The sequence below is a fragment of the Pholis gunnellus genome (genome assembly GCF_910591455.1).
Source record: "Pholis gunnellus genome assembly, chromosome: 7".
NCBI classification, from domain to species: Eukaryota; Metazoa; Chordata; class Actinopteri; order Perciformes; family Pholidae; genus Pholis; species Pholis gunnellus.
Genome location: NC_136533.1, coordinates 26,438,588 through 26,466,140, shown reverse-complemented (window position 1 = coordinate 26,466,140; position 27,553 = coordinate 26,438,588). Strand labels below are relative to the sequence as shown.

The following is a 27,553-nucleotide window of genomic DNA, read 5'->3' as shown; positions in this document are numbered from 1 at the left end:
AAATAATTGCTGTGATTAAAACCTAGCACTTTTAATTATGTATTATGAGCTGCTTAGAGCTAGTGAAGTTAAACAGGTCAGAATTCTATATATCTATTTTATATTGCGGTGAAAACATCTCCTTCAAACTACTGGATAGTTTCGCTCCAAAACCTACAGTTTACAAGATTACATTTGAACACATCATGACAGCGTTAACATGTACCTTTGCCCAATAATCATTTTTACTGAATGGAGCTTGAACGCACCATAATGTAACTCAATGCAGCCTCCGTTAACGTTAGCCGTTAGATCCGATATTTAGCAAAGGAGCACCGTGCAGCCCAACGGCTGCTAACGGCTAATGCTAACTAGCTCTCCACCTGCCGATTTGTTGCTCACAATGTAGCATTATCAGGTTAAAAAATAGAGTGCACAAAAGTGTTCAACCATGGTTGGTAGTCCTAGTTTGTTCATGTGCAGTAGTGATGAGGCAGGATGTACGGATCGGGTAGTGAGCAACACGTGTTGCTGCTCCTGTGTAGTTTTAATGAGCTGATAAATGATACGATAATGTGACATCTGATTGGTGCATAATACTCGATCCAGCATTGTAGGCTGTATCGGAGCCTACAATGCTGGCTTATGATACTGATATTGGAACAACTCTACAGTCAGTACACTAAAACATGTTAACACACCATGAACTGATTTGACTTGAACGATAATTTTGTGGGAAAAGCCAATAGGAGGCCAGCTCTCAAGAATATTTGAGGACAGTAATCATCTCTTAAAGCTGCACCACTTTAAGACTGTGCCGACTGCAACTGGACTGCTGAGATAAAATGTGTGAAAAAGTGATTTACATAATCTGCTGCATAATTTTAAAGCAGTTACTCCTGTTCTACGGGGTCTTGAGAGCAAGATTATGACATCTTTTTTAAGGAACAGCTGGTGTTACAGTAAAAAAAACTTGCTTTCCCAAAATCACATATTTCTGCATGTACTTGCAAACCACAATCCTTGAACTTTAACCATCGGACGGCAAGTGTCCACAAGTGGGGCACTGTTTAGCAACAGAGCCAGAAACTGGTGCTGAGAGAACTGAAATTTACAACATGCCAATGAGTTCCGACTGTGGGTGGCGTGTTTGAGATTTCCCCCAGCTTCTCTGTCACGTTAACGACCACAGTTTGTTCTTTTCTCTGTTAGAACTCACTCTGAATTGTGAAATGGTGTCAGTAGCTGGGTGATGTTGAAATCCTTCATTCTGACCCTTTATGATTAAGTGAGACTTGTGAATAAAGGACACGCCGGGGGCGTGACAAATAAACAGCACAAAAATGCTAAAAACTAAAATATTATATGTCAAGTATTAGTGTGAAAGGTAAGAATGGAAAAAGTGGATCTGGTTTGAGCTGGCTTTGTCAAAGTTGAAAGGAGGAATAAAGTTCAGTCTGTGAAGCTTCCATGTTGTTATTTCAGAAATTCTGCACAACGTGATTGGTTGATGCCTTCACTTGCGGCGCGAAAGGTCAGAAAAATCTGCCTCATTCCGAAAAAAATAAAAAATGACATTGCTTTTCTTCGCCGCATATTTCAGTTCTCTGTGAAAGTACCCATGTGAAAAACAATAGTTAATAAAAACAAACAACAACAACTGGCGTGCAGATAAATTGCAAAAATGTGTCACCTGCAACTATTATTTGTAGGGCTTTTATTGTGAAAGGTAAGAAAGGATGGAGTGGATCCGGTCCGCTCTGACTTCATTAAGGTTGAAAGGAGTAATAAAGTTAGCAGTCTTGGTTCGTTGTAAAGAGCAGTGGTGTATAAAGTACCCAAAAGCCATACTTGAGTAAAAGTAAAGATACCTTACTGGAAAACGACTCCAGTAAAAGTGAAAGTCACCTATTAAAATACTACTTGAGTAAAAGTCTTAAAGTATCTGATTTTTACTGTACTTAAGTATCAAAAGTAGTTTTCTGATATTAAATGTACTTAAGTATTGAAAGTAAAAGTAAAAGTACATGCTGTTAATAAAAAAGCAAAGGGTCAGAATTTTGAGGATTATGAAGTTTATTCTTTTAAGTGCTGTGGCCACCATGACCAAGGACAAGGAGTTGTATTGAAAATAATTGGGTTGGCTGTGATCCATCCAGGAGCAACAATGTTCAACATCATATATTGTACATAAGTATACTTTTGCATCTACTATGAACTATGTGCCTGATTTGAACACAACAGGCAAAGGTTTTGCTCAAGCTGAACCTGCAATTGGTCGACTGCTACCATCATAACTCGATCTGATCATCCACGAAATGACTCAAATATCAAAACATGATCAATACTAAAGTATTACAAAACGTAATGCGGCGCTCTCGTTAGCTAACTAGTGCTGCAGTGATTATAGCTATGATGACTCAAATCAACAACATCTCACAACTGTCAACACTTCCTCAGCTCACTAACTCGCTAGCGATCTGTCTACTACACTAATTGTCTCATTTGATTTACGATAGCTAGCGAACATTAGCTTAACATACACCATGTATAGCTAAATTAGAAGATCAGACACCTGTCCCCCCCCCCCCAAGATATACTCTGTGGGGAACACTGCTAGATATCTGAACAGGTTTATGATCATTATGATAACTAAACATTAACATTGCGGCTCATGGGATTCATCTTAATTTACCCCAATGTGTTTCCTGTGGTTGGATGGGGAGTTTTTGAATTCCAATATTTCAGTAGCTTCGGGTAAGCATAAGAGGCACTTCATCCAGTACGAAGAATCTTTCACTCAAACATAAGAAAACATTTCTCGCAAATATGGCGACGGTGTTGGTCTTCGTCACCACCGTCGTTTGTTGCGGGAGCAGCAGGTGCTTCCATTTCTGCTTCCATCATGAAATCAGTCATCGTAGAGTGGAATTCTACTCATGTAGTCGCTCGCTAGCTAGCATCCTGGGCATCACTGGGAATCAAAAAACCGCGGCTTTGAGAGCACTTGTTTGCAGTTGCGTAATAACGTGATTAACCAATGATTTAACTTGCAAGCTAGGTCCACTGATTCACCAAACCTGCTTGCTTGCAGTCTGTGTTCCACCACAGTCCCCGACGTTGGTCTCATGATTCATTTTTTTTCTAAAGATAGATTTTATTTTGTAGCGAGTAACGAAGGTTTCAGGGGAAATGTATCGCAGTCAAAGTATCAGTTTTCTTTGCAAAATGTAGTGAAGTAAAAGTAAAAGTCAACAGAAATATAAATAGTAAAGTAAAGTACAGATATCCAAAAAAAAGTACAGTAACGAAGTATTTCTACTTCGTTACTATACACCACTGGTAAAGAGCCTCCGTTGTTGTTTCATACATATATGCCCAACATTATTTTTTGATGCCTTTATTCACAATGCCAAAGATAATAAAGAATTAACACCATTTTCAAAAATATGTTGCTTTTTCACAAAGAGTTGGAAAAAATATATTGAGGTGCAAATGAAAACCATGAGAAAACCGGCCAAGGTGTGTACAGAACTTAAGAGTGATTAAGTAGATGGAAGTAAAAGGGAGTGAGGTACTTTTCATATACGTGGCTCAACACATATGAAGAGGTGTGTCAGCGTGAGTGAATGTGTGTGTAATCGGTGCGTATTAACGCATCTGGTGAAGTCGGCAGATTAACTGGACCAAAGCCTTCCTTCACTTACTCACTCACTCCCTTCTGCAAGGTCAGTAGGTAAGGCGGTCAATCCTAAACCTGTCAGACCGTCTTACACACACACACGGCTCAAAAGCTTAGATACGTATAACCATAACGACGGTATAGACAGTAGGACGGACATGCAAGCAGATAAACAGATACTGACTACTACTAGACTGACTGAAGTGTCATCACTTTACTGGTTTCTCCATTCACAGGCCTCAATTAGTGTATGAAGGCCCTGCTGTGCTTATAAGCCCCAACGAGACAAGAGATCTAATAACAATAACAGTTAGAGATTTTAAGCATGTTGTGCTAATGGACAAGCCACACTGCCTTTGAAGGCTGTTGCAAAAAACCTACTCTGACATTATTGAGTTGTGAGTCTGTTTAAGTGCAATATGCAAAAGAAAACTATAGAGTGCTGCAGGAATGAGTCCTAACACAAAAATGAGTCCGTATATTTTTTTTTTTGCACGGTTTTCTCGTCTTCAAGTCAACGTGTTTTTTTTGCATGTCTGTGGTGAATACCAGGGGTGCACTGGGTCATTAAACTCACGATCCAGATCGTATCACGGATCAGAGTCACGGATTGGATCAGCACAAAAGAAAAAAGAGAGCAAATATAACTTTTAGAGATCCCTGAGCACATTATTTTGGCCCGATACTAATTAACAATTGATCCATATGAACAGATACAGATCTCTTTGTTGTGTGATGGATTTATTCCAGTTTCTCCCCAACACTACATTTTACGAGATTACATGTGATTACATGTGCCCAGTACTCATGTTTACTGAACAGAGCCTGAACGCATCATAATGTAACTGAAAGGAACCTCTGTTTGTTAGCCATTAGCGGTGCTGCTAAAGTTACTAGCTCTTTTCCTGTCAATTTAAACACGGATTGGTTGTTTACAATGTAACATTATCAGAGATCAGCGACTATAAAAGCATAAATCACATAATTTACTAAATATTGGCGGATAATGATCGTCAGTAAAATTGTATTTTACACTGTGATGGTTAAAGTTAAACTCTGTAATTAATCTGCGGTTCACATGTGTGCCGAACCGCAGGGGGTGGGGGGGGGATCAGTACGGATCACAGATCGACAACGGTCCGTTACACCACTAGTTTACCACGTGAGCCTTTTACTTCTGCTGAATGCATTCACAGTTAAAAAATCATAAAAGTGGTGTCCATTTGTGAAGATTATCATGCTTCGACTAAAGGCATATTTCCAAAAACAAGGGTCTTCCGCTGTGTTTTCTGCATTGATCAGAGCAGTATTTACCCCTCCGATACTCCAATGCTAATGTTGCTAGTAGTTGATCGGTACATTTCAGAGACTCAAACTGTGTTTTTGTAACAAACGAGGGAGTTGCATCTGCATGCTGATATTTTGCCAAGTGAATAGACCCATCTGTTATTGTGTGGTCTCTATATGCGACAAACAAACACAGGACTTTCACTCAGGGAACCAGCGTTCGTGTCACTTCAGGGGTGGTCGGGGTGGTGGTTGATCCAAGTGTTGTGTAGTGGATAAGCCACTCTGATAAGAATTGAATTCCTGGGGAAACCTGGGGATTCAAAAGCCAGAGAAACTTTAAAAGAATGGTTCAACTGTTGGGGAAAATCTAAATGAAATCTAAAGCTTGGGGTCCTTATGTGTCTTTGTTGTGTGACTTCCTCTGACATTAAGCACCACAGTTGTTTGGTCTAGCCGAAAGAACACTCAGCACTGATTGTAATGGTAAATAAAGTTGCAGACGGAGTTGATCTAATGAGTGACCCTTGATATGGCGTCCTGCTAGACTTAGCATCCTTTTGTCACACGGGGAGACACTGTCTATTCTTCTTAAGTGTCGGGGCCTGCTGAGAGAGACCTCTCGGCAGCATATTCTGAGGTAGGGGGATAGCAAGGAACTGTGGACCTTCATTGAAGACCAAATGCTCTAGTGAAGTTGCAGACCCTTTGTTCTTTTGAGGCCACATGTATGTGTATTGTGTAGGTGTCACCTCCTGTGAAACAAGTATATGTACCAGTGTCTCAGAGCCAGATCTCTGAGCAGTCTTGGCACGTTGATGTATGTGTTCGACCCTGTCTCCTTCTTTGCAAAGAATAAATGTTAACAGATTAATGATTTTCAATCGGCCTTGAGTGAATTTTTCTAACATAAAACATCAACTCTAAGGCAATGTCCTGCATGCAACTCAAAGCTCAGCTTGCAGTGTGAGCTTCTGATCTGCTCTCCTCCTGAGTAGCTTTGGGGGCTGTTAGTATTGGCCTTGTTAAGCATCAGAAGCAGCACGAAGCCGGCATCGCTTCCCGTCTTCTCCCGGTTCCCTTCAGTTGGGATCTGACTCTCGGCTCTGTTCAGCGCTCTACGCTGGCGCTGGAGCTTGTTGATCTTTCCAGGAGTTTCTCTTCGATCTGCCAGCTGGACAAAAGGGGCAGGAAGCTGCTATTTCCCACTCAGGGCGAGGCGGATTGGGAAGAGACAGGGAGTTGGATAGAGGGGAGGAAGAAAATAGAGGCTGAAGACAACAAAAGCCACCAGAAGAGTGGTTTCTGGTGGCGTTCCTTCATAATGACCAACTGAGAGCAGAACAACTAGTGCTGCATCCTGGTGAGCCCACGGCTCTACATGGGCATGAAAAGCACCTATACAAACACACAAAACCATCATTCTGACTTCCATATCTCTCTTATCTTATACCAACAATTGGTTTGGTATCAGAACAAGCAATGTCACAGAGCCACTCGGTCCACCACAGCCAGTAGTGTAGTGTCTGTTCATCAGAAGAAGCAGGAATTTATCGGTGATCTTATCTTATAGACATTTTTGTGGTAACTTTTGGCCAGACTCGTATAAGCGTTTAGTTTGATTTATGTTATGTTGAAGTATAATTAGAAAGCTTTAGGAGGCTCTCCCTATTTTCCCTGATTCAGCATTTGCTATCTCCAAAACTGAGGTGGTGAACACAAAGTAAGCATGACGGTGGAAAAGTCTGAACGGCCCCAACAATGACAATGAGACCCAGTTTAAAAAAAAATCATGGAATGTTTCTTTAACCCTCTGAACCCCAAGCAGTTTCGGGGTGTTCTTCGCTCCTGTCTCAATTTCTCTCTGTGGCCTTGATTTTCATTCCAATATAAAAGTCCTGTACCTCTATGGAACAACCATGGCTAAAGTAGAGAGGACTCAAACATGTCTTTCATGCAGTATGACACAGTTCCCATGCCATAAATCATAAAAAAAAAAAAAAAACACAAGTTGAATTTCTTTGATAATTTATTTTACAAAAATTGGCAAACAATGGAATCTATAGATCCAACATTTTTCTAAGTTGCCAGAACTGTTACCAATGTTGGGAAAAATGGGAGGCTCCACCTGCTATTTATATTAAACTGTTCACATTTCTTAAACCTCCACTTACAGCCTCTCCTCTCCACTCTGTGTTCAGCAGCCTACAGGTCAGTCGAAGTTTCACTGAATATTTGTCCCGCGACTGTTGGTCTCAGCCGAGGCAATCGTGACTTCCTAGTTGCACTGAGGTCAGAATGTAATGTTGTTTTACAGAATCTGGTGAAAGAAAACGGTTTATTTAAATGAGACATTTAGAATAAAATGTTTTTGATGAAATATCACAATTTTAAGCTTAGTTTCGGTTGTGTTTTCTGATGGAAGCATCACACATGAAGTGTTCAAGGATCGTTGGAAAGACGAAAAAAGCTTCTTGCTAGGATAAACGGTGCAGCTTTGGCCATTGTTTAAAGAAAACATGCTTTTCCATCCCGCCAGCAGGTTTTAGGGTTCAGAGGGTTACACTGATTCCCGTTTGCCACTGTGTAAGATGGCAGCAAGTATTACCCAAAATACCAGTGTTGCATCTAACATCTTTTGATTATTCCAATCCCAAATGCATGCCTATGTTTAGCTTGTAGGTCACACAGAGCACTGGATTATAAAAATAGTTATCCGTATCTAGCAGTAATTTGGTTATATTAACAGTCACTCACACACAGCCTACTGCAGTGAAAAACACAGTACAGCTGGATGCCATTACCATGTGTTAATGTGAAACGGAAACGTCGCCATGAGACGTATTAGAGCTCATATTCCAGCCAGTCTGACCTTTGTTATCTCACGCACGCACACACAGAGTAGTGCGTAAGGCAGGAATGCTGTTGCATTACACAAAGACAGTTGTACTTTATCACAATCAGTTGGACACAGGACTGAGTAACGACAGCACTATTTGCTCTGGACAGCTCTAAGTGCAGGTGTGGATGCACCCAGAGACGCATTGCGATCCGATCGCTCGGGCCACATTCTTTTAGCAGTTTGTATGCGAATGAATTGCCCCCCTCCCCTGCTTGTCGGAATTTGATCCGGTTACCTGCAGGGCAGGCAGCGGCCCAGTCATCTCATACTCCACCATCTGCCCGTTCCCAAACTACGACGGAAAACAATGCTGAGCCTCCGAGTGGAGCCGAGCTTTCACACTTCACCACAATGCCAAGTACAGCAGCGCTGAGGCCAGCCCTCAGTCTTTGCTTTCACAGCCGGGCTTATGCTGTCGGTCCAGCTGGCTTCTTTTAAAATAATAAATAAATAAATCAGCTCTTCTGTTTCTGTCTAACACTAGTTTTTCCCAAAAAATTTCGGTCACGTCTCAATTACTTTGGTTTGAAATTATGGTAATATTTCTTTAGAATGTATTTTTGGTTGATTCTATATTTCATGATGAGGAGTTTATTGCACCATTTGTCAAAGTTACACAGTGTAGGAGTATATGGTAAATGCCTAACATTGCCTAATAACCCAAGTTGCTTTACATATTTTATTGGACTTATTAAACTTCAAACTGAATTTTCTGGCTGGACAAACACATATACTGCTGCTTCAGGGACAGGCTGGATTATGCTCAAGTTATAACTGGTCATTTCCCGTTGTGCATATAGATCAGGTGGCAAACTCCGGTTCTGCCAAGTTAAGTCGATGCGGAAGTGTCTTAAAACTTGCATTTTCTCTACTGACCAGCAGGGAGCGACTCCTCTGGTTGCAAAAAAAAGTCTCGTTGTATAGAAGTCTATGAGAAAATGACTCTACTTCTCTCTTGATCTCTTGACACGTCTGGTGATATTCGCAGGCGGCAAGCTCCGGTACTGACGAGTGCCAGTGCTAAAGTGTCATAAACATGCATTCATTCTAATGCCCATCAGGGGGCGACTCCTCTGTTGTATAGAAGTCTATGAGAAAATGACTGATTTATTCCCTCAGTAAACATGAGTTTATGGTCTCAATCTCTAGTTTCAAGTCTTCTACAATACAGCATGATGTTCATTTAGTAAATGATGGTCCACCTAGAGTCAAATAGACCATAAAGCAGAGTATGCTTTAGGGCGGGCTTACTGTGGTCGCTGGTGCTACCAGAGACGTATACGGCGCCTCTGCGTCACTCCTCTGCATTCCAAATATGGTAACTTCTGTTCATAGGTTGCGAAAAAACAACAACATGGCAACAGCCATAATCCAAGATGGCGAAATCGCCGAACTCAAGGCTTCATAACATCAGTCCACAAACCAATATCACGATTACTACATCCACTTCTTCTATACAGACTATGGATATAAACACTAGAACTTCATTCATACAGCTTTTTCTTCAAACATAATCTTTCTGAAAGCAGCTCACTCATCCATCTCTTGTTGCAACATACTCTTTTATGTAAGCCTCCTCTGTTGGAGTTCAGTAACTCTTAAATGCTTTCTTGTTCATGACACATTTTTCTCACACTGTCGGTGTGAATAGAAATGCGTTCACACTCTGTTGGAGTTCAGTAACTCTTGAAAACAAAAAGTTTGAAAAGCTTGTGGCTAAGTAGCGCTAGCTTGTTTCCTGCAGGCTAGCATGTTTTCCGCTACGTCAATGAAAATCGTGAACATTTTAGTCCTGTTTTAGAGGACAAAACCCTTAGTCACTACAAGAAACATCAATAAATTTGTTTAATACTCGTCTCCTCTATAGTCATCAACACAAAACTATACAGCAACTTTTGTAAAAAGGTTTTAATCCCAAAATCTTTAGTAAACTCTTCTTTGTCAACGGTATTATGTGGAGATTAAGTCATAGTTTTAGTTTCATCTCGTCTGTGTCATGGAAAAAATAGACCGTGACCAATATATTTGGTCACAGCTTTCCTTCATCATAGCTTTCAGAACACATTTAGAAATGGGACAAACAAGCGCTAGCTGACCAACCTCCTTTCTCTTTAAATGTCTGCTGGGTGGTGAGCACACTGCTCTGCTCCTTACATTTATTATGTGTGAAATTTGGATCAGCTGGGGTATGCGGGGCCAGGAGCCAAGATATCTGGGAAGAGAGACAGAGGGGCCCGTATGTGAGAGGGCCTGAAACAGCAACTAATTGATGGTGGATCCCTCTCTGGTTCTCACCCAAGCAGACACTCCGCTGTCTTTGTGTCCCTCCTGCTACTCGTCCACAGTAGCTGTTTACTAAACAGGAAGCCAAAGCCCCAGGCTGAAATAATAAAAGGTTGGACACCTCTTTGTGTTAATGTCTTTCTCCTTCCACTGAACTGGACGGGGTCACCACAAGATACATTCAGTTAGATTTATGACCTTTTAAAATATTTGCATGCTAGCCGGAACAGAGTCTAAGGCAAATGTAAAAAGAAAACTGCCAAACAACAGCCAAATACAGAATATTTCTGAAGGAGCAGAAATAAAAGAGAAGCACAAAAGAAAATATAATTTTTAACGGTCCATCTGAGTATAGTTCACAGGATGCGAATTATTTCTTTCTTTTTGAGTTTACAAGCACTCGGTTTAGTTAGGGTTTAGGGATGGTTACATTACTGGCTTAGCTTAGCATAAACTTTCTCAGTACAAAGTAAAAAAATACACCGACCAACACCTTTAAACATTAACACATTGTACTTTGTGTATTTAACCCATATGTAGGAATACAGAACTGTTAAACAACAATTTGTGGTTTTAGTGGGGAATTATGTAGTAGAACTATTTCCTGCCGACATCGGCAATCAGCATCTTGAAAACGTCTTGGTTGCCTGCATTATTACGACAACGGAACAGAAGCACTCGGCTAATGGATAAACTGCTGTTTGTCAAGGGACAATGTGACAATGCAATGATTCCTCCTAAATCACACTCACAGATTTCAGTCATTTTCACACGTCTGGTGATATTCGCAGGCGGCAAGCTCCGGTACTGACGAGTGCCAGTGCTAAAGTGTCATAAACATGCATTCATTCTAATGCCCATCAGGGGGCGACTCCTCTGTTGTATAGAAGTCTATGAGAAAATGACTGATTTATTCCCTCAGTAAACATGAGTTTATGGTCTCAATCTCTAGTTTCAAGTCTTCTTCAATACAGCATGATGTTCATTTAGTAAATGATGGTCCATTTAGAGTCAAACAGACCATAAAGCAGAGTATGCTTTAGGGCGGGCTTACTGTATAGGCTACCGGAGCCCTATATGCCAGTCTGTGGCAGAGTGCCCCGCCCCCCCAATGCCAGCTGCACTATGCACACTTTCTTTACACAATCCATATCAGTTCATTACTCATCACAAGCCTCGTTCAAACAGAGCACTGGAGAAACTGGAACTTCCTGTTTCTGTTCCAGAAAAGGAGCTCATTCAAAATCTCTGATTGACGCTTGTAACCAAGAACTGAAAATCTAGCCCTGGACCTGAGCGTTTCTAAACATCACGTCAAGTGGTGCCCTCCATTTGTTTAGATAAGGGTGGTGGTATCTTTTTTAGCGGGAATTTAATGAACGCCATTTTCCATTAGCCCGAGATCTTCCCAGGCTAAATGTCACGGTTCGACAACAGAGGCGAGTCCATGGGTGAGTCGAGGCGTTGCGGCTTGTTTCTTCATGTCTAATAATAGCAGGCCAGAGAGGAGCAAACGCTGTTGACGTTTTTATACAGCAGAGGTTTCAACTAGAAAGTCAAATTTATTGACAAAAGATTCACAACACAAAAAATTCACAACCTGGTTTTATCTAAGGAAATATTCTGCTTTGTTGAACCTTTCAAAAAGAAGAAAAAAAAAACTTTCACTGCGGTCAAAAAAACCTTTGCTCTCCGGATTTGCATATGTGGGTTCATGTGGGGTTGGGCCTGATCTTTTGAGCTTCTTTATAGCTTTGGTGTGTGTCCATATAGACAGCTAAACGCATGGCTTCACCGCTCCTCTGTCTGCTTCCTTGCTGTGAGCCACATTTTGCAACCAGATTCATTCAGACTTGAGCCAACATCCTGCAGCCCATGATCCAAATCAAATCATCCAGAGCACACAGATGTGTTATTGTGCGTCCTGGGAAACTGTGGGAATCAAAGCTTTTCTCTCCGTTACCGAGCGACACTGTAGCCGCTCTAACAGCCGGGCCACACAGGGGAACCAGCGCTCTGCAGAAACCGCTCTTTAAACGGTCAGCTTGTCATTCCGAGCAGCCAAGTGCGCCGCATGCCAAGCGTGCTTTACCTCCTTTCAACCTGTGCGCTGATGACCCACATTAGCACAAAAATGAAAACACACTTAGGTAGATGGGCAGGTGTGCGTGCAGGGGCGCACAAAAACACTCTCACATCCTCAGTCACGAGGCAGATGTTTCCAACTTACCTACAACCATCAACGTAAACTCAAACCCTCTTTTGACCGACTTCCGATACACCTGGTTGGGGAGATTCGCGAAGCCCACATAGCCCTCCAGGTTCCGCTGCTGAAGGGAGAAACACACACACACACACACTGTTAATGCAGGAATCACACAATAAATGAATAATAAAAACCCATGCTCTCAATGACATTTGTATCTTTAACCTAGAATAAAGTAACAGCACACAACACACACATAATCTCTGTTACTATGATGACAAATACGTAAAAGATTCGGAGCTGCACACTGTCATTATTTGAGCACGGAGTGATGAAAAAATCCTTTTTTTTTTTTTTTTAAACCTGTAATTAGTATTTATGAGTCCTGCAGCAACAGAGCCCCTTTGAAGTGAAGGGCAGCTGGGATCTGAAGAGGAAGGACAGAGGAAGTGGAGTCAACCCTGCCAAAGTCCATCAAATAAGTAAACTAAAACAGAAGAGTAATATGAAGCAATAACTGAAGCCAATCCGTTCCTCAAAGCAGAAACGTAAAGCTACGGGGAACGACCAACTGCAGTCTCACCAAGAGTTCAATCATGTAGGACGGGGACCTACATCTCCAGCTGCTCCCTTTTTCTACCGCCGAGGTATTGCCTCATCTCTTTATCCCTTTTCTCCCTTCCCCATGGCTCTCTCTACCCTCCACCCCCCGCCCCGCTGTGCTGCATGCTACGTGAGGCAAACACAATCGATCGCTGGCCAGTGAGGGGCCTCTTGAGCCGGCAGCTCTGCTCCGATAGGCCAGAGAATCCTGTGTCGTTGCTTGCTTATGTTGCATTTAGGGGAGTAACTAGAGGTGAATAGGGTAAAAACTAACAAATATCACCATACAACTTCCCCAACTGATTACTGACATTAAAACGGTTATTTTCTGTATTACAACTTTTCTGATAATGTTGAAACGAGACATTATCTTATAAAATAATGTGCTAATTTGCATACATTTCCAATCTGAACATTGGATAAAGCCATGTTCAAAATTCTTCTATTTTGTCGACATATTGGAGTAAAAGGTGTTTACAGAAGGAATTTTGGGTATCTTGCTGTATCATTCCATAATTCAGAAAATACTGTCAACAGTCATAAAAAAAAATCCATTTTCTCCATGTTTTTAGTATTAAATGTTTTATAAATCAAGCTCTGAATGATATGTGAACAAACCCCTCTGTAACAACCTTCAGAACATAGAGAGGAATGAAAGTGTAAAGTTTGGTGTATGTAAGAGCTGCTAAAGTGGAGATTTCTGGATCAGAGTCTGAGAACAAACTCATTTAGAGAAAACCGCTTTTAAAGAGATGTTTAGTTAAATTATAGACATTTTGAAGACACTACAGGTGAATAGGGTCATAAACATAACTAGTAGATATCACCATGAAACTTCACCAGTTGATTGCTTACATTAAGACAATTATTCTTTGTATTACAAGTTTTCTGAAATGTTTAAATATGCAAATGAGGAATGGTCTAATGGTAACTTGAATTTGAATGAATTGAGGAGAAATCTACAGACCCAAATGAACAAAGTAAAAAAGTAAACACCTAAATGTGTATTTTTAGATTCTTTCCACTAGTCTGAAAGAAGACCAAAATCTCTATATCGACCAGTGCATGAAAAACGTTTTGGCCTGTAGTGTCTCTTCTTAATCATAACTGCTGAGTTTGAATTGACCATCTGCCACATCAGAATCGACATTAGCATTTTTCAGAAGAAAACCACACAAAACCATGAGACCGCCATCATTGCCTTTCCTGCTAGGAACAGATCAGTGAGGCAAGTTACTGGAAAAATGTAATCGATGAATCCATCAAAAGCTTCCAACAACTCCAAAGCCTCCACAATGACGCATTATATATTGTGTATTAAACACGAATAGAAATAGAAAATAAGACATTGACTACATTTACAGTGGGGGAAAAAAGTATTTAGTCAGCCACCAATTGTGCAAGTTCTCCCACTTAAAAAGATGAGAGGCCTGTAATTTTCATCATAGGTATACCTCAACTATGAGAGACAGAATGAGAAAAAAAAATCCAGAAAATCACAGTCTGATTTTTAAAGAATTTATTTGCAAATTATGGTGGAAAATAAGTATTTGGTCACCTATATACAAACAAGATTTCTGGCTTTCACAGACCTGTAACTTCTTCTTTAAGAGGCTCCTCTGTCCTCCACTCGTTACCTGTATTAATGGCACCTATTTGAACTCGTTATCAGTATAAAAGACACCTGTCCACAACCTCAAACAGTCACACTCCAAACTCCACTATGGCCAAGACCAAAGAGCTGTCAAAGGACACCAGAAACAAAATTGTAGACCTGCACCAGGCTGGGAAGACTGAATCTGCAATAGGTAAGCAGCTTGGTGTGAAGAAATCAACTGTGGGAGCAATTATTAGAAAATGGAAGACATACAAGACCACTGATAATGTCCCTCGATCTGGGGCTCCACGCAAGATCTCACCCCGTGGGGTCAAAATGATCACAAGAACGGTGAGCAAAAATCCCAGAACCACACGGGGGGACCTAGTGAATGACCTGCAGAGAGCTGGGACCAAAGCAACAAAGGCTACCATCAGTAACACACTACGCCGCCAGGGACTCAAATCCTGCAGTGCCAGACGTGTCCCCCTGCTCAAGCCAGTACAGGTCCAGGCCCGTCTGAAGTTTGCTAGAGAGCATTTGGATGATCCAGAAGAGGATTGGGAGAATGTCAGATGAAACCAAAATAGAACTTTTTGGTAGAAACTCAACTAGTCGTGTTTGTAGGAGAAAGAATGCTGAGTTGCATCCAAAGAACACCATACCTACTGTGAAGCATGGGGGTGGAAACATCATGCTTTGGGGCTGTTTTTCTGCAAAGGGACCAGGACGACTGATCCGTGTAAAGGAAAGAATGAACGGGGCCATGTATCGTGAGATTTTGAGTGAAAACCTCCTTCCATCAGCAAGGGCATTGAAGATGAAACGTGGCTGGGTCTTTCAGCACGACAATGATCCCAAACACACCGCCCGGGCAACGAAGGAGCGGCTTCGTAAGAAGCATTTCAAGGTCCTGGAGTGGCCTAGCCAGTCTCCAGATCTCAACCCCATAGAAAATCTTTGGAGGGAGTTGAAAGTCCGTATTGCCCAGCGACAGCCCCAAAACATCACTGCTCTAGAGGAGATCTGCATGGAGGAATGGGCCAAAATACCAGCAACAGTGTGTGAAAACCTTGTGAAGACTTACAGAAAACGTTTGACCTCTGTCATTGCCAACAAACGGTATATAACAAAGTATTGAGATGAACTTTTGTCATTGACCAAATACTTATTTTCCACCATAATTTGCAAATAAATTCTTTAAAAATCAGACAATGTGATTTTCTGGATTTTTTTTCTCATTCTGTCTCTCATAGTTGAGGTATACCTATGATGAAAATTACAGGCCTCTCTCATCTTTTTAAGTGGGAGAACTTGCACAATTGGTGGCTGACTAAATACTTTTTTTCTCCACTGTACATACACACTCATATTCCACTATGATCTTGAATATGACAATATTTAGAATTTGATATGGGTCTGCGGGGTTTGAATATGGGTCACTGACAAATAAGGCTTCTAAAAAGCTCATTTTAAAAATTATCTTCAAAATGGATGTAATGCATATTTTTGTGTCCAGAACAAGTTGTGAACCAACTTTTCATAGTGTTTTAAATAGTTTAAGTATTTTTTTAACTTCACAGGCTAAAAAATGTCAGGTGGTGCAACCACATATTTATAAAAAAATATATATATTTTCCTAATATTTATTCAAACTGAAATTTTTGACAAGTATCCCTTAAAGTGTCTACTGTGTCTAACATATCGTATTTTGTGGTTGTGTTTTATTTATATATATATATATATATATATACATATATATATATATATATATATATATATACACACACACACACACACACAGGACTGTCTCAGAAAATTAGAATATTGTGATAAAGTTCTTTATTTTGTGTAATGCAATTAAAAAAACTAAAATGTCATGCATTCTGGATTCATTACAAATCAACTGAAATATTGCAAGCCTTTTATTCTTTTAATATTGCTGATTATGGCTTACAGCTTAAGAAAACTCAAATATCCTATCTCTAAATATTAGAATATCATGAAAAAGTATACTAGTAGGGTATTCAACTAATCACTTGAATCGTCTAATTAACTCGAAACACCTGCAAGGGTTTCCTGAGCCTTGAAAAACACTCAGCTTGGTTCAGTAAACTAAATCACACGTATGGGGATTATCACAATATTCTAATTTTCTGAGACAGTCCTGTATATATATATACACACATACACTACTGTTCAAAAGTTTGGAGTCACTTAGAAATGTCCTTATTTCTCAAAGAAAAGCACTGTTTCTTTCAATGAAGATAACATTAAATTAATCAGAAATACACTCTATACATTGTTAATGTGGTTAATGACTATTCTAGGTGGAAACGTCTGGTTTTTAATGAAATATCTACATAGGAGTATCTGGAGCATCACATTTGTGGGTTGGATTATACTCTCAACATGGCCAGAAAAAGAGAACTTTCATGTGAAACTCTCCGTCTATTCTTGTTCTTAGAAATGAAGCTATTCCATGCGAGAAATTGCGAAGAAACTGAAAATTGACACGAAATTGTCTGAGTGACCCCAAACTTTTGAATGGTAGTGTATATATACAATAATTTATCATAATTGCGTTCTCTTGGCCAGCTATTTAGTATATTTAATTATTTGATTTTACATTTAAACATAATAATACAAATGAATACATTCAATACAATAGTTCTTCACATCATATTAAGCAAAAGAAATTTTACTTTAACCTATTATTTATTGCTTTAAATGAATATTTTAACTGGTCGCACCACCGTGACATGTATCAGTTGTGCCACCTGACAATATCAGTAATCACAGGAAATATCAGAAAATTTGCATTTTTATTTCAAATACAACAACACTTTTAGTCAACAGTCTCTTTTTAAGTAAAAGTAGTAAATATTTCATAGTAATCATGTTTAGCACATAACTGGAATAGAGTCACAGTCTCTTCCTCCCGGGCTGTTGCAGCTTCTACCTCATCGTAGCAGCGTTCTGCACACGCTCCACACACACACGCTCCACACACACACGCTCCACACACACACGCTCCACACAGGACCTGCTGTCTGCTCCCTGGGTCCTGATCATTCTGCTTTACTTGACAGTGGCGTCCATAGTTAAAGAATATTCATTAATATCATGAAAATAGTTTGAAAGTGTATAATATCGTTAACTTAACACTGTTAAACTTTTGAATTTTTTTGAATATAATGTTAGAGCTTTAAATATATCATAAAGTGACATTCTTTGCAGTTGCACCACCTGATTTACTGGTTGCTCCACCTGACGTTTGCAACTTATTTCAAATTAAACAGGCATCTACTAGAACACTAGCATTAGCTCTTGCTAACAACTTCATACATATACATTTTTAATAGAATAAAGACATTTATGATATAATAACATGTTTCTAGTTTTACATTGGTTGAACCACCTGACGTGGAAAGTGAACCGCTCTACCTATAAGTTGAAAGTAGTGTTTTTATCAATATTCAAAAGAGATATAAAAACATTTTCACTCTGCTATAAAGGTCAGTTGAGGTCCTCTTGATGATGCAATATCCTGTTTAGCACTTTAATTTCATAATAAAAGTCTCATATTTACAGTTGTGCCACCCTGACATTTGAGAACATTCAAATTGCTGGACAAAAGTTTTTAAATGATTGCAACAGCTTACAACTATTGGTATTTGTACAAATTTGGTTTATTTGAATCGTTTCAACATCGAAAGCATGCCATAGTATTTTATTTTGAATTTATTATCATTTAAATACCTTTTTTAATAGTATTTTCATCTGCTAGGACAGGTGCAGCGCCTGACATTTTCAGGGTTTGAGGTGCCAAAACATAAAATAATGTATATTATTTGATTGTACTGAAAATGTGTACTGAAAAAGATGGATTTTTGTTTGGTTTTATATGTGATAGGAGCTATCGTTACGTCCAATGTTGCGCTGGGGACATATTTAGTTGGTGCCAGTGTTGCCAACTTTCTCGCTAAATCTGGCAACTTTCCGAACCCTCTTGGTGACTTTTTTTGTCAAAAGATATGAGCGACAAATCTAGCGACTTTTTCTGGTGTTGTTGGAGACTTTTCTGGTGTTTTGACTCTGACGTGAAAGCACGTACCGTTCTACAGTTACTGCCGTGAACGAGCAGCGGGTGCTGCCGTGAGGCGCCCCAAAACACTCACAGGCGGCTACTCTCACAGCAGCCTCACGCAGCAGTCCCAGCTCAGTCAGAGCAGAGAGGAGACACACTCTCAGCGTATTCTCTGCAGTTAGTGTATTTATAGGCGTTTGCTTCATTTTTACACAAAACAAATAATAACCGTAGCTGTGTTTCAGCTGCAGGACAGCAGTGATGGCCCAGGTATAAAATGCACGGCCCGCCACTGATACAGTGCATTGGGAATATGCGTCTCAAGGAGAGGTTTTTTTCTTCCCTGTTTGCGTTCAGCTCTGTGTGTTGTGCGGTAATTATGCACAAACCAACCAGCTAACACTTACACTGCACCGGCCTTTTCAAGAAGGTAGTTCAAGGAATGAAAGAGGGAGGATGTGTTCGTGTGCGTCAGTGGAATATTCATTTCCATTAGCCATGTTAACAGCTTAGTAGGAATATTGTCTTTTTCAGAATAAGGGCAAAACGGGATATTTGGTGCATGTAGTCATTGAGGTTTATCAAGCAAACCAGATTACTGTTTGGAGGCATTTACTTACCATGAACAGATAGCTTAGCAGCTATCCCTAGTTAGATGTATTGCTCTTGGTTTGGCTGCCAGCCCCTGTGCCAAACGAACACACCGGGTCCTGGACCAGCGTCTCCTCTCCAACATCAACCTCCCATCCAACTCTCAGTAAAACAAACCAAAACACCAAGCCAAGCCCCTGAAAAGACTGGGATTAGTATCTGTTATGTAAATACTTATATTTCATATCGCAATCCGTTACACTACTTGTTTCAGGAGTCTTATTTTCCAAGTTAGTCTTTCATTCATTCGTATCAATATTGAAGCTGATCAACTTAATAGTTTTGAACTGGGATCTTTGGTATTTGGGTCAGTATTCTGCTGGTCTGTCTGTCTGTCTGTCTGTCTGTCACACACACGATTTATTTCACTAATTCCATTCAAAAAGTGAAACTTGTCTATTATATTCATTCATTACACACAGACTGATATATTTCAAATGTTTATTTCTTTTAATTTTGATGATTATAACTGACAACTAAGGAAAATCCCAAATTCAGTATCTCAGAAAATTAGAATATTGTGAAAAGGTTCAATATTGAAGACTCCTGGTGCCACTCTCTATTCAGCTAATTAACTCAAAACACCTGCAAAGGCCTTTAAATGGTCTCTCAGTCTAGTTCTGTAGGCTACACAATCATGGGGAAGACTGCTGACTTGACAGTTGTCCAAAAGACGACACTTTCGTTTGACACTTTGCACAAGGAGGGCAAGACACAAAAGGTCATTACAAAAGAGGCTGGCTGTTCACAGAGCTCTGTGTCCAAGCACATTAATAGAGAGGCGAAGGGAAGGAAAAGATGTGGTAGGAAAAAGTGTACAAGCAATAGGTATAACCGCACCCTGGAGAGGATTGTGAAACAAAACCGATTCAAAAATGTGGGGGAGATTCAGAAAGAGTGGACTGCAGCTGGAGTCAGTGCTTCAAGAACCACTACGCACAGACGTATGAAGACATGGGTTTCAGCTGTCTCATTCCTTGTGTCAAGCCACTCTTGAACAACAAACAGCGTCAGAAGCGTCTCGTCTGGGCTAAAGACAAAAAGGACTAGACTGCTGCTGAGTGGTCCAAAGTTATGTTCTCTGATGAAAGTACATTTTGCATTTCCTTTGGAAATCAGGGTCCCAGAGTCTGGAGGAAGAGAGGAGAGACACACAATCCACGTTGCTTGAGGTCCAATGTAAAGTTTCCACAGTCAGTGATGGTTTGGGAGCCATGTCATCTGCTGGTGTTGGTCCACTGTGTTTTCTGAGGTCCAAGGTCAACGCAGCCGTATACCAGGACGTTTTAGAGCACTTCATGCTTCCTGCTGCTGACCAACTTTATGGAGATGCAGATTTCATTTTCCAACAGGACTTGGCACCTGCACACAGTGCCAAAGCAACCAGTACCTGGTTTAAGGACCATGGTATCCCTGTTCTTAATTGGCCAGCAAACTCGCCTGACCTTAACCCAATAGAAAATCTATGGGGTATTGTGAAGAGGATGATGTGAAATGCCAGACCCAACAATGCAGAAGAGCTGAAGGCCACTATCAGAGCAACCTGGGCTCTCATAACACCTGAGCAGTGCCACAGACTGATCGACTCCATGCCACGCCGCATTGCTGCAGTAATTCAGGCAAAAGGAGCCCCAACTAAGTATTGAGTGCTGTACATGCTCATACTTTTCATGTTCATACTTTTCAGTTGGCCAAGATTTCTAAAAATCCTTTCCTTGTATTGGTCTTAAGTAATATTCTAATTTTCTGAGATAGTGAATTTGGGATTTTCCTTAGTTGTCAGTTATAATCATCAAAATTAAAAGAAATAAACATTTGAAATATATCAGTCTGTGTGTAATGAATGAATATAATAGACAAGTTTCACTTTTTGAATGGAATTAGTGAAATAAATCAACTTTTTGATGATATTCTAATTATATGACCAGCACCTCTCTCTGTGTGTGTGTGTGTGTGTGTGTGTGTGTGTGTGTGTGTGTGTGTGTGTGTGTGTGTGTGTGTGTGTGTGTGTGTGTGTGTGTGTGTATACACACACAACCGTTCAAAAATTAAAAATTTGGGGTCACTCAGACAATTTCCTGTCAATTTTCAGTTTCTTCGCAATTTCTCTCATGGAATAGCTTCATTTCTAAGAACAAGAATAGACTGGCGAGTTTCACATGAAAGTTCTCTTTTTCTGGCCATGTTGAGAGTATAATCCAACCCACAAATGTGATGCTCCAGATACACCGATGTAGATATTTCATTAAAAACCAGACGTTTCCACCTAGAATAGTCATTAACCACATTAACAATGTATAGAGTGTATTTCTGATTAATTTAATGTTATCTTCATTGAAAGAAACAGTGCTTTTCTTTGAGAAATAAGGACATTTCTAAGTGACCCCAAACTTTTGAACGGTAGTGTGTGTATATATATATATAGATATATATATATCTATATATATATATATATAAAATCAACACAGTCAAGCAAATACAATATTGGTCTTAGTATCGGCAGATACCCAATCTTTAAGGACTCAAATAGGGACCAGGGGCAAATAAAAACCTTGATCGGGACATCCCTAAAGAATATGTACATACAGACAATAACAGTTTGACGCCTTGTATTGACTAGAATGTGAAGTCATTAAATAAGAGGAAGTTATATTCTGAAAGCTTTACAACCGCAGGGCTCTAAAACAGCTTCAACAGTGGGGCTCTTTAACCAGACTCGCATAAACAAACATACTTTTATCCTCAGGAACATGCCTTTGACCCATCTCCAGTCCCAATCCATACAAAACATCAGGCACCAATTTAGCACTTAAAAGTCTTAAACTCCTCAATCGTGATTATCTTATAAAGAAGTGGAAACATGTGGAGCTTCTGGTGAACTGACAACTTCAAACGTGAGTTGACTTCACTTAAGAAATTTCATCAGAAAATTACTTTTCTTGATATTATTGAAGCACTCTGCCTTGTTCTCCAGTGGTTCATGAACTTACTAAGACCATGCACATAGATGACAGAAGACAGCACACTAAAGTATGAGAACAGTTGTTTAAATACCACTGTGAGCCTTTGGTCTATAGGGCTGTTTTACATGGACAGTTATTAGTCATATACCAATTAATGTATAAAAAGCCAGGTCCATAAAGAAATGCTTTGAAGTGGAAGAACTTGACTGGCCTCTATAAAGCCCTGACCACAACCCCATCCAATACCGTTGGGATGAACTGGAACCGTATCGCCCAACATTAGTATTGGACCTCACAATAACTTTCCCACATCTTCTCACAAGAGTGGGAGCTGTGAGATATTCAACAGTCACATGTGGCTGGGCTGTAAAATGTAGGTGTCTGCCTTCTTTTGGCCATGCCGTATGTCTTTTGCAAGTCTGTATCAGCGTTGACTCATTCATAACCAGGGTTTGACCAATGTCTTTCACAACTCCAAACAGCCTGGACGCCGTTTCCTAGCAACACAAAATGAAATGGCCTATAGGTTTTTCAAGGCCCAGTGGACACTAATGTTTTGGGTATGCGTACTACATTGTTACCAGCATTCTGTGGCCTCCAGGTTGAGCCACCACATCTGTGTCGTGGTAGGAGGACTGCCTACATTATATTTGCCAGCCATTGGACAATTAAAGAAAAGTTTTGGAAGACAATAAGATTTTATGTTAGGACTTTGTTGCTGTAGCTCCAATCAATGGGGAACTACCATAGGTAGAAAATAGTAAGCAACTAACAAATATAAATATTTTTTTTCTTTCGTTAGCCTTCTGTTAGCATTTTGTAAAAATATAGATATTGATTAGGAGACATTAACATGGCTGATATCTAGCTAGTCTTATTGTTAAACATACTATATACACATTTTATTTACTGTTTGTCAACAGTACGCAATGTTATTGACTTTGAATCCTGCTAGCACAACGTTAGCTTTCTGGCTCGTAGCTAAGCCAAAGGGTTCTGTGAGCTGAGTGGACTAGAAATATCAAACATAAGAAGCTTATGGGATGTTATGATCGTTCCAGGTATTTGCAAACCCTCAGGTGTTGGAAACAGAGTTATGGCTTGTTCAAAATGTAAGATTTTGGTTGCAACACGCATGACAATATCAATGAATGGACTTAATTTTCTTTGGCAAGTGACCATGGTATTAGCAGGATAATGGCCATTACTAGCCTAACTCGACCCTCTACTTTTTTTAGTAGTAATAAATGTAATTCCTCATTTCCCACTGTTGAGTGTGACATCCACAAAACTGTAGGCTACACATCAACAACACCAGCGGATGCTATGGACACACTGAATGTGGGAAAAGAGATGGAAACAATCCTTTCACCTCATCAATACTCAGTAGGCGGAACTACTCTGAGCAAGCCTAAAGCACTTTTCCACCATTTCCTTGTTTGATCCACCCACATATACAAGTTCCGTGTTACATAAGGTGCCACCTCTGGTGGTCTGTAGACCCCCCCCCCGCCCCAGCTGCACTGTGTGTGCACCAACATACAGTATACATGGTTATGTGTGCATAAAGCACACAATGACGTTTATACAAAGAAACACACAACCCACATTTCCAGCTTAATGACGACTGTCTTCATCATATTGTCGCCATCAATATTCACAATGCTGCAATGGCACTTGCCACTGAAATGTATTATGACTAATGTGGTTCTTTAATAAGAAAAGTGACCAGAAAGAAAAAAAGGCAGGGGACTTGAAATAGGGGAAGTAATGGTGGCTGAGAGAGAGAGGAAGGCTAGTCAGTCCATTACTGTTAACCCCTCCCCCGTCCACCCCGTGGTGATAGTAACTGCCTGGTTCACTGACATCATCCCCTCCACCTCATGTATAAGGCAGCTGATGATGAGGCCCTCTCACTGTTTCCATCAGCTGTTTTAACTTCCAGCTAACACACATTGAATATGAATCATGTATTAAATATAGCATCACAGAGAACATTTAAATAGTGTGCTAAGGAATATATCTCCCGATACTATAATAACATCAGTCGGACAATCGGTTGAAAATGGAGCCTCTGTGCTTTCGTTATTTTTAGCACCCATCCTTCACTATCTCTCTATTGTGCCCACCCCCCCACCCCCATGGTGCCATGCTGAGGAAAGTCACTGCCAGCCCCCCCTCAGAGCGTATCACAAACGTGTACAGTACAAACACTAAGGGTGCTGTGTTTTAAGTGTATGAATAACCACTCATTGCTAAACGTAAGTGCCGGTGCACAAAGCCCTTAACAAAGCAAACTAGATGTGGTCAACCAACAGGGTGGGTGGACAGTCCCACTAAACTGCATTCAACAATTACACATTTTAATAAAGACTTGCTATCTGGAAATGGTACATACATTAATTTGGGGAACAGGTTATTAATATCTAGTAATGAGAGGTTCGGCCACTATTGTTATCTATTCAATGCAGTCCAGAAAAGCAATGTTTTACTTCATTAAATTCAAATTGTTTTAATATACATTGCTCCCAGTATAAACTACGAGAAGAGAAGAGCCAATCTCATCTGGGCTCTGAACCACCGTAGCTGGCTAGGACTATCGTCTGGATTGTATTCAGAGTCATACTAGTAATATTGTAGTATTCACGTCCAAACAAGACCACGTACGTACGTACGTGCTGGTCAGTAAAAACGTGCAACCATCAAACCAGCCTCCGTTTAAATAACTGCCATTTTAAAGACAACATTATAGTGGCATCTCTTCGTCAACCGGGTCCAAAACGGTTCATTTGAAACACACTGTATCCACCACACATGATCTATTGCAACACAAATGCTAATGATGTTGTAGTTGCGCCACACATAAGCTCGCTTCACCAGAATAAGGCTACACAGACGTGATTCTTGTTTAAAAGGATGGCATTTACAGAAATGCATATCGTTTGGTCAACCACATTATGAGAGTTATCAGTAGAGTATATTAATTTGTCTCAAGGTGTGATGTCTCTTTCAAGTATATGTCTGTATGCGAAATACCATAAAACGAGCAGATTGTTAAAGGAGCTAGATGTTCGGGTTTCTCCATATAAAAGAGGTCGAACCAAAACACACGGGTCGGTTAAATAGGGTGTTCAAAGGGGGTTTAAATCACCGCCTATTGAAAAGAACAGTAATGAGAACACTTGCACATTGGTCTGTTTGAAAGACAAGTAGACTTACGGCGATGCTGGGAACAGCAGTCTCTGGTCGCTCGATCATTGTACCGTGCTGTCACAACCCAGCCTGTCACCGAGGCATACACTGATTAACGTCCAGAAGAACGACGGAGCGGAGGGTAATGAGCTACTTTGCACCCCTAAACCCGTTGTTTGGTGTCAATAAAAAAAGCAAAGTGCGTCTGTAGTCGAATGAATGAGGTTCTATTACATATGGCCGCTGACGGCTACTACTACCAGATGCAGCACATTGAAGAAAATGCTCTAACAACTGTCTTTCCTCACGAGGCAGACCAATTGTAGGTGTGTAGGTGGATAATACGTCCGGTGGGGAATTTCAGAATAAGAGTTGTGAAATGTATCGCAACAAATGCATACGTCGAAAAAAAAGTTTCAAATGCATATATAAAGAAGTAAATAACAATTCTGGTATAATGTTTTTTTGGGTATATAACAACTGTTTTAATTTCAAGGGTCGAAGTTCCCCCCCCCCCTTTCAAGCTAGCTTTTCCACTAGCACTGACCAGACAACTGTTCCCATTTTTGTATTTCTCAAAACCTAGAGCATCTGATTGGGGGTTCTGCCCATATCATCAAGTTAAATTGGTAATATCGCTCAGGACATTCGAAATGTAATGTTATTGTTTATTTTGCTATTATTTAACGACTAAACTCATGGAAGTTCGAGCTGTAATGCTACAATAATAGTTGTTTTCTAAAACAGCTACACAGTAATATCAGTTCTGCTTCAAATGTGAACAAGAAACTCCAGTATCCTATTTCAGAAAGAGCAACTACCTCGTAGCAAAGCACAGTCAGACGCGACAATCGGAGGGCGGGATTTGGGCTCTTATTTTAAAAGAAAACTCGCTTATGTTCCGGTCTATAGCTGTGCCTGGCCAGCTTGATTCACCCGGATCCATCTTCCAATTGGTCAAACGCGATAGTGATAGCCCTTTGATCGTGTGCGCCTGAGACATTCGTGTGCTGGAGGCGAAACATTGCTGCCTTCAAGGACTGTTGTGAATAGCGTCACTGAACAATTACCAACAACGCGGTAAATGCGGCTTGACATTCATTTGGCCAAGTGAGACTATGTGATGTAATTGCTTTAAAAGCCGCTAAATATAGGAGTTAAACTGTAGGCAATCATTGCAAGTATAACCTATGCAAAAATATATTCGGGGAGCATTTAGGACCAGCATTGTGATCTATAAAAACTAATTTGGCGGCAGAATGGGTGCACCTGTACGGAAACTCATACACAAATGTTGGAGTCACGGGAAGGTGAGGTGGTGAATTCAAGCCAGACTGTAGAAATGAAATGTGAGAGGCATCAATACAGGTATAATGATGCCTCTCACACATTTAATTTCACTTCATATCACACGTTACTTTGCACTTATATATTATCTTTATCATACACCATCAAACCCGCAGTGTTATGTGTGCTTGTAGCTTTGTTGCGAAAGTCCCACTGATCAGCAACTAGTTCTATTCATAAGGGCTTTGCATTGACCGTTTATGGTTGGATGTGTGGCTGAACCAGCTGCACACATTTACAGGGTGATTTGGGATTTATAAAAGGAGATGGCTCACTGGCAGGGGTACGCAAGGTTTTATAAATCTGAGTATTTTTTGGCGTACGTGCATTTCCTCCTTTGAACGTACGCAAACATTTAGTGTGGATCCTACGCTCTGTTTCAGAAATGAGACCCCTGGGCTTGAATGTGCCTTGGATATAAAGTCCATTGGCGCCTTCTAGTGGCTCAGAGAGCAACTGCCACCAGAGTCCAAACATCCGAGCATTTTTGTTGGGACAATACATATTTTAGAGGAGATACTTATCAAATATTTATAGAGTTGAACTTATTAATGCTGTAGTCCACTACACATATAGTTCAATATATTCACATGTAACAAATTAAACTTTTATATATAAAACTTATTTTGAAGTGAACATTAAAGACTAGCATTTTGTGAACTATGGATAAGTGGGAATTACAGAATGAGCCAACAGCAATATGTATCTAAAGTTAGCAAACAGCAGCCAACATTGGCCTCCATAAGCTTCTGGTCAGCGGACCAAATAACG

General features: G+C 40.3%; 1 protein-coding gene across 1 annotated transcript in view; it reads right to left on the bottom strand.

The window, feature by feature from the left end:
* The window catches only part of LOC306699219 (septin-7-like), a 72,134-nt gene extending 46,454 nt beyond the window's left edge, over positions 1-25,680 (bottom strand). Inside the window, exons 1-2 of the mRNA XM_079163762.1 lie at positions 25,463-25,680; positions 12,364-12,463 (exon numbers count right to left, since the gene is read on the bottom strand). Of these exons, the coding sequence (XP_079019888.1) occupies positions 12,364-12,463; positions 25,463-25,501 (139 nt within the window). The 5' untranslated portion in view covers positions 25,502-25,680. The remainder of the gene's footprint in view (positions 1-12,363; positions 12,464-25,462) is intronic.
* Positions 25,681-27,553: the final 1,873 nt, after the last annotated feature.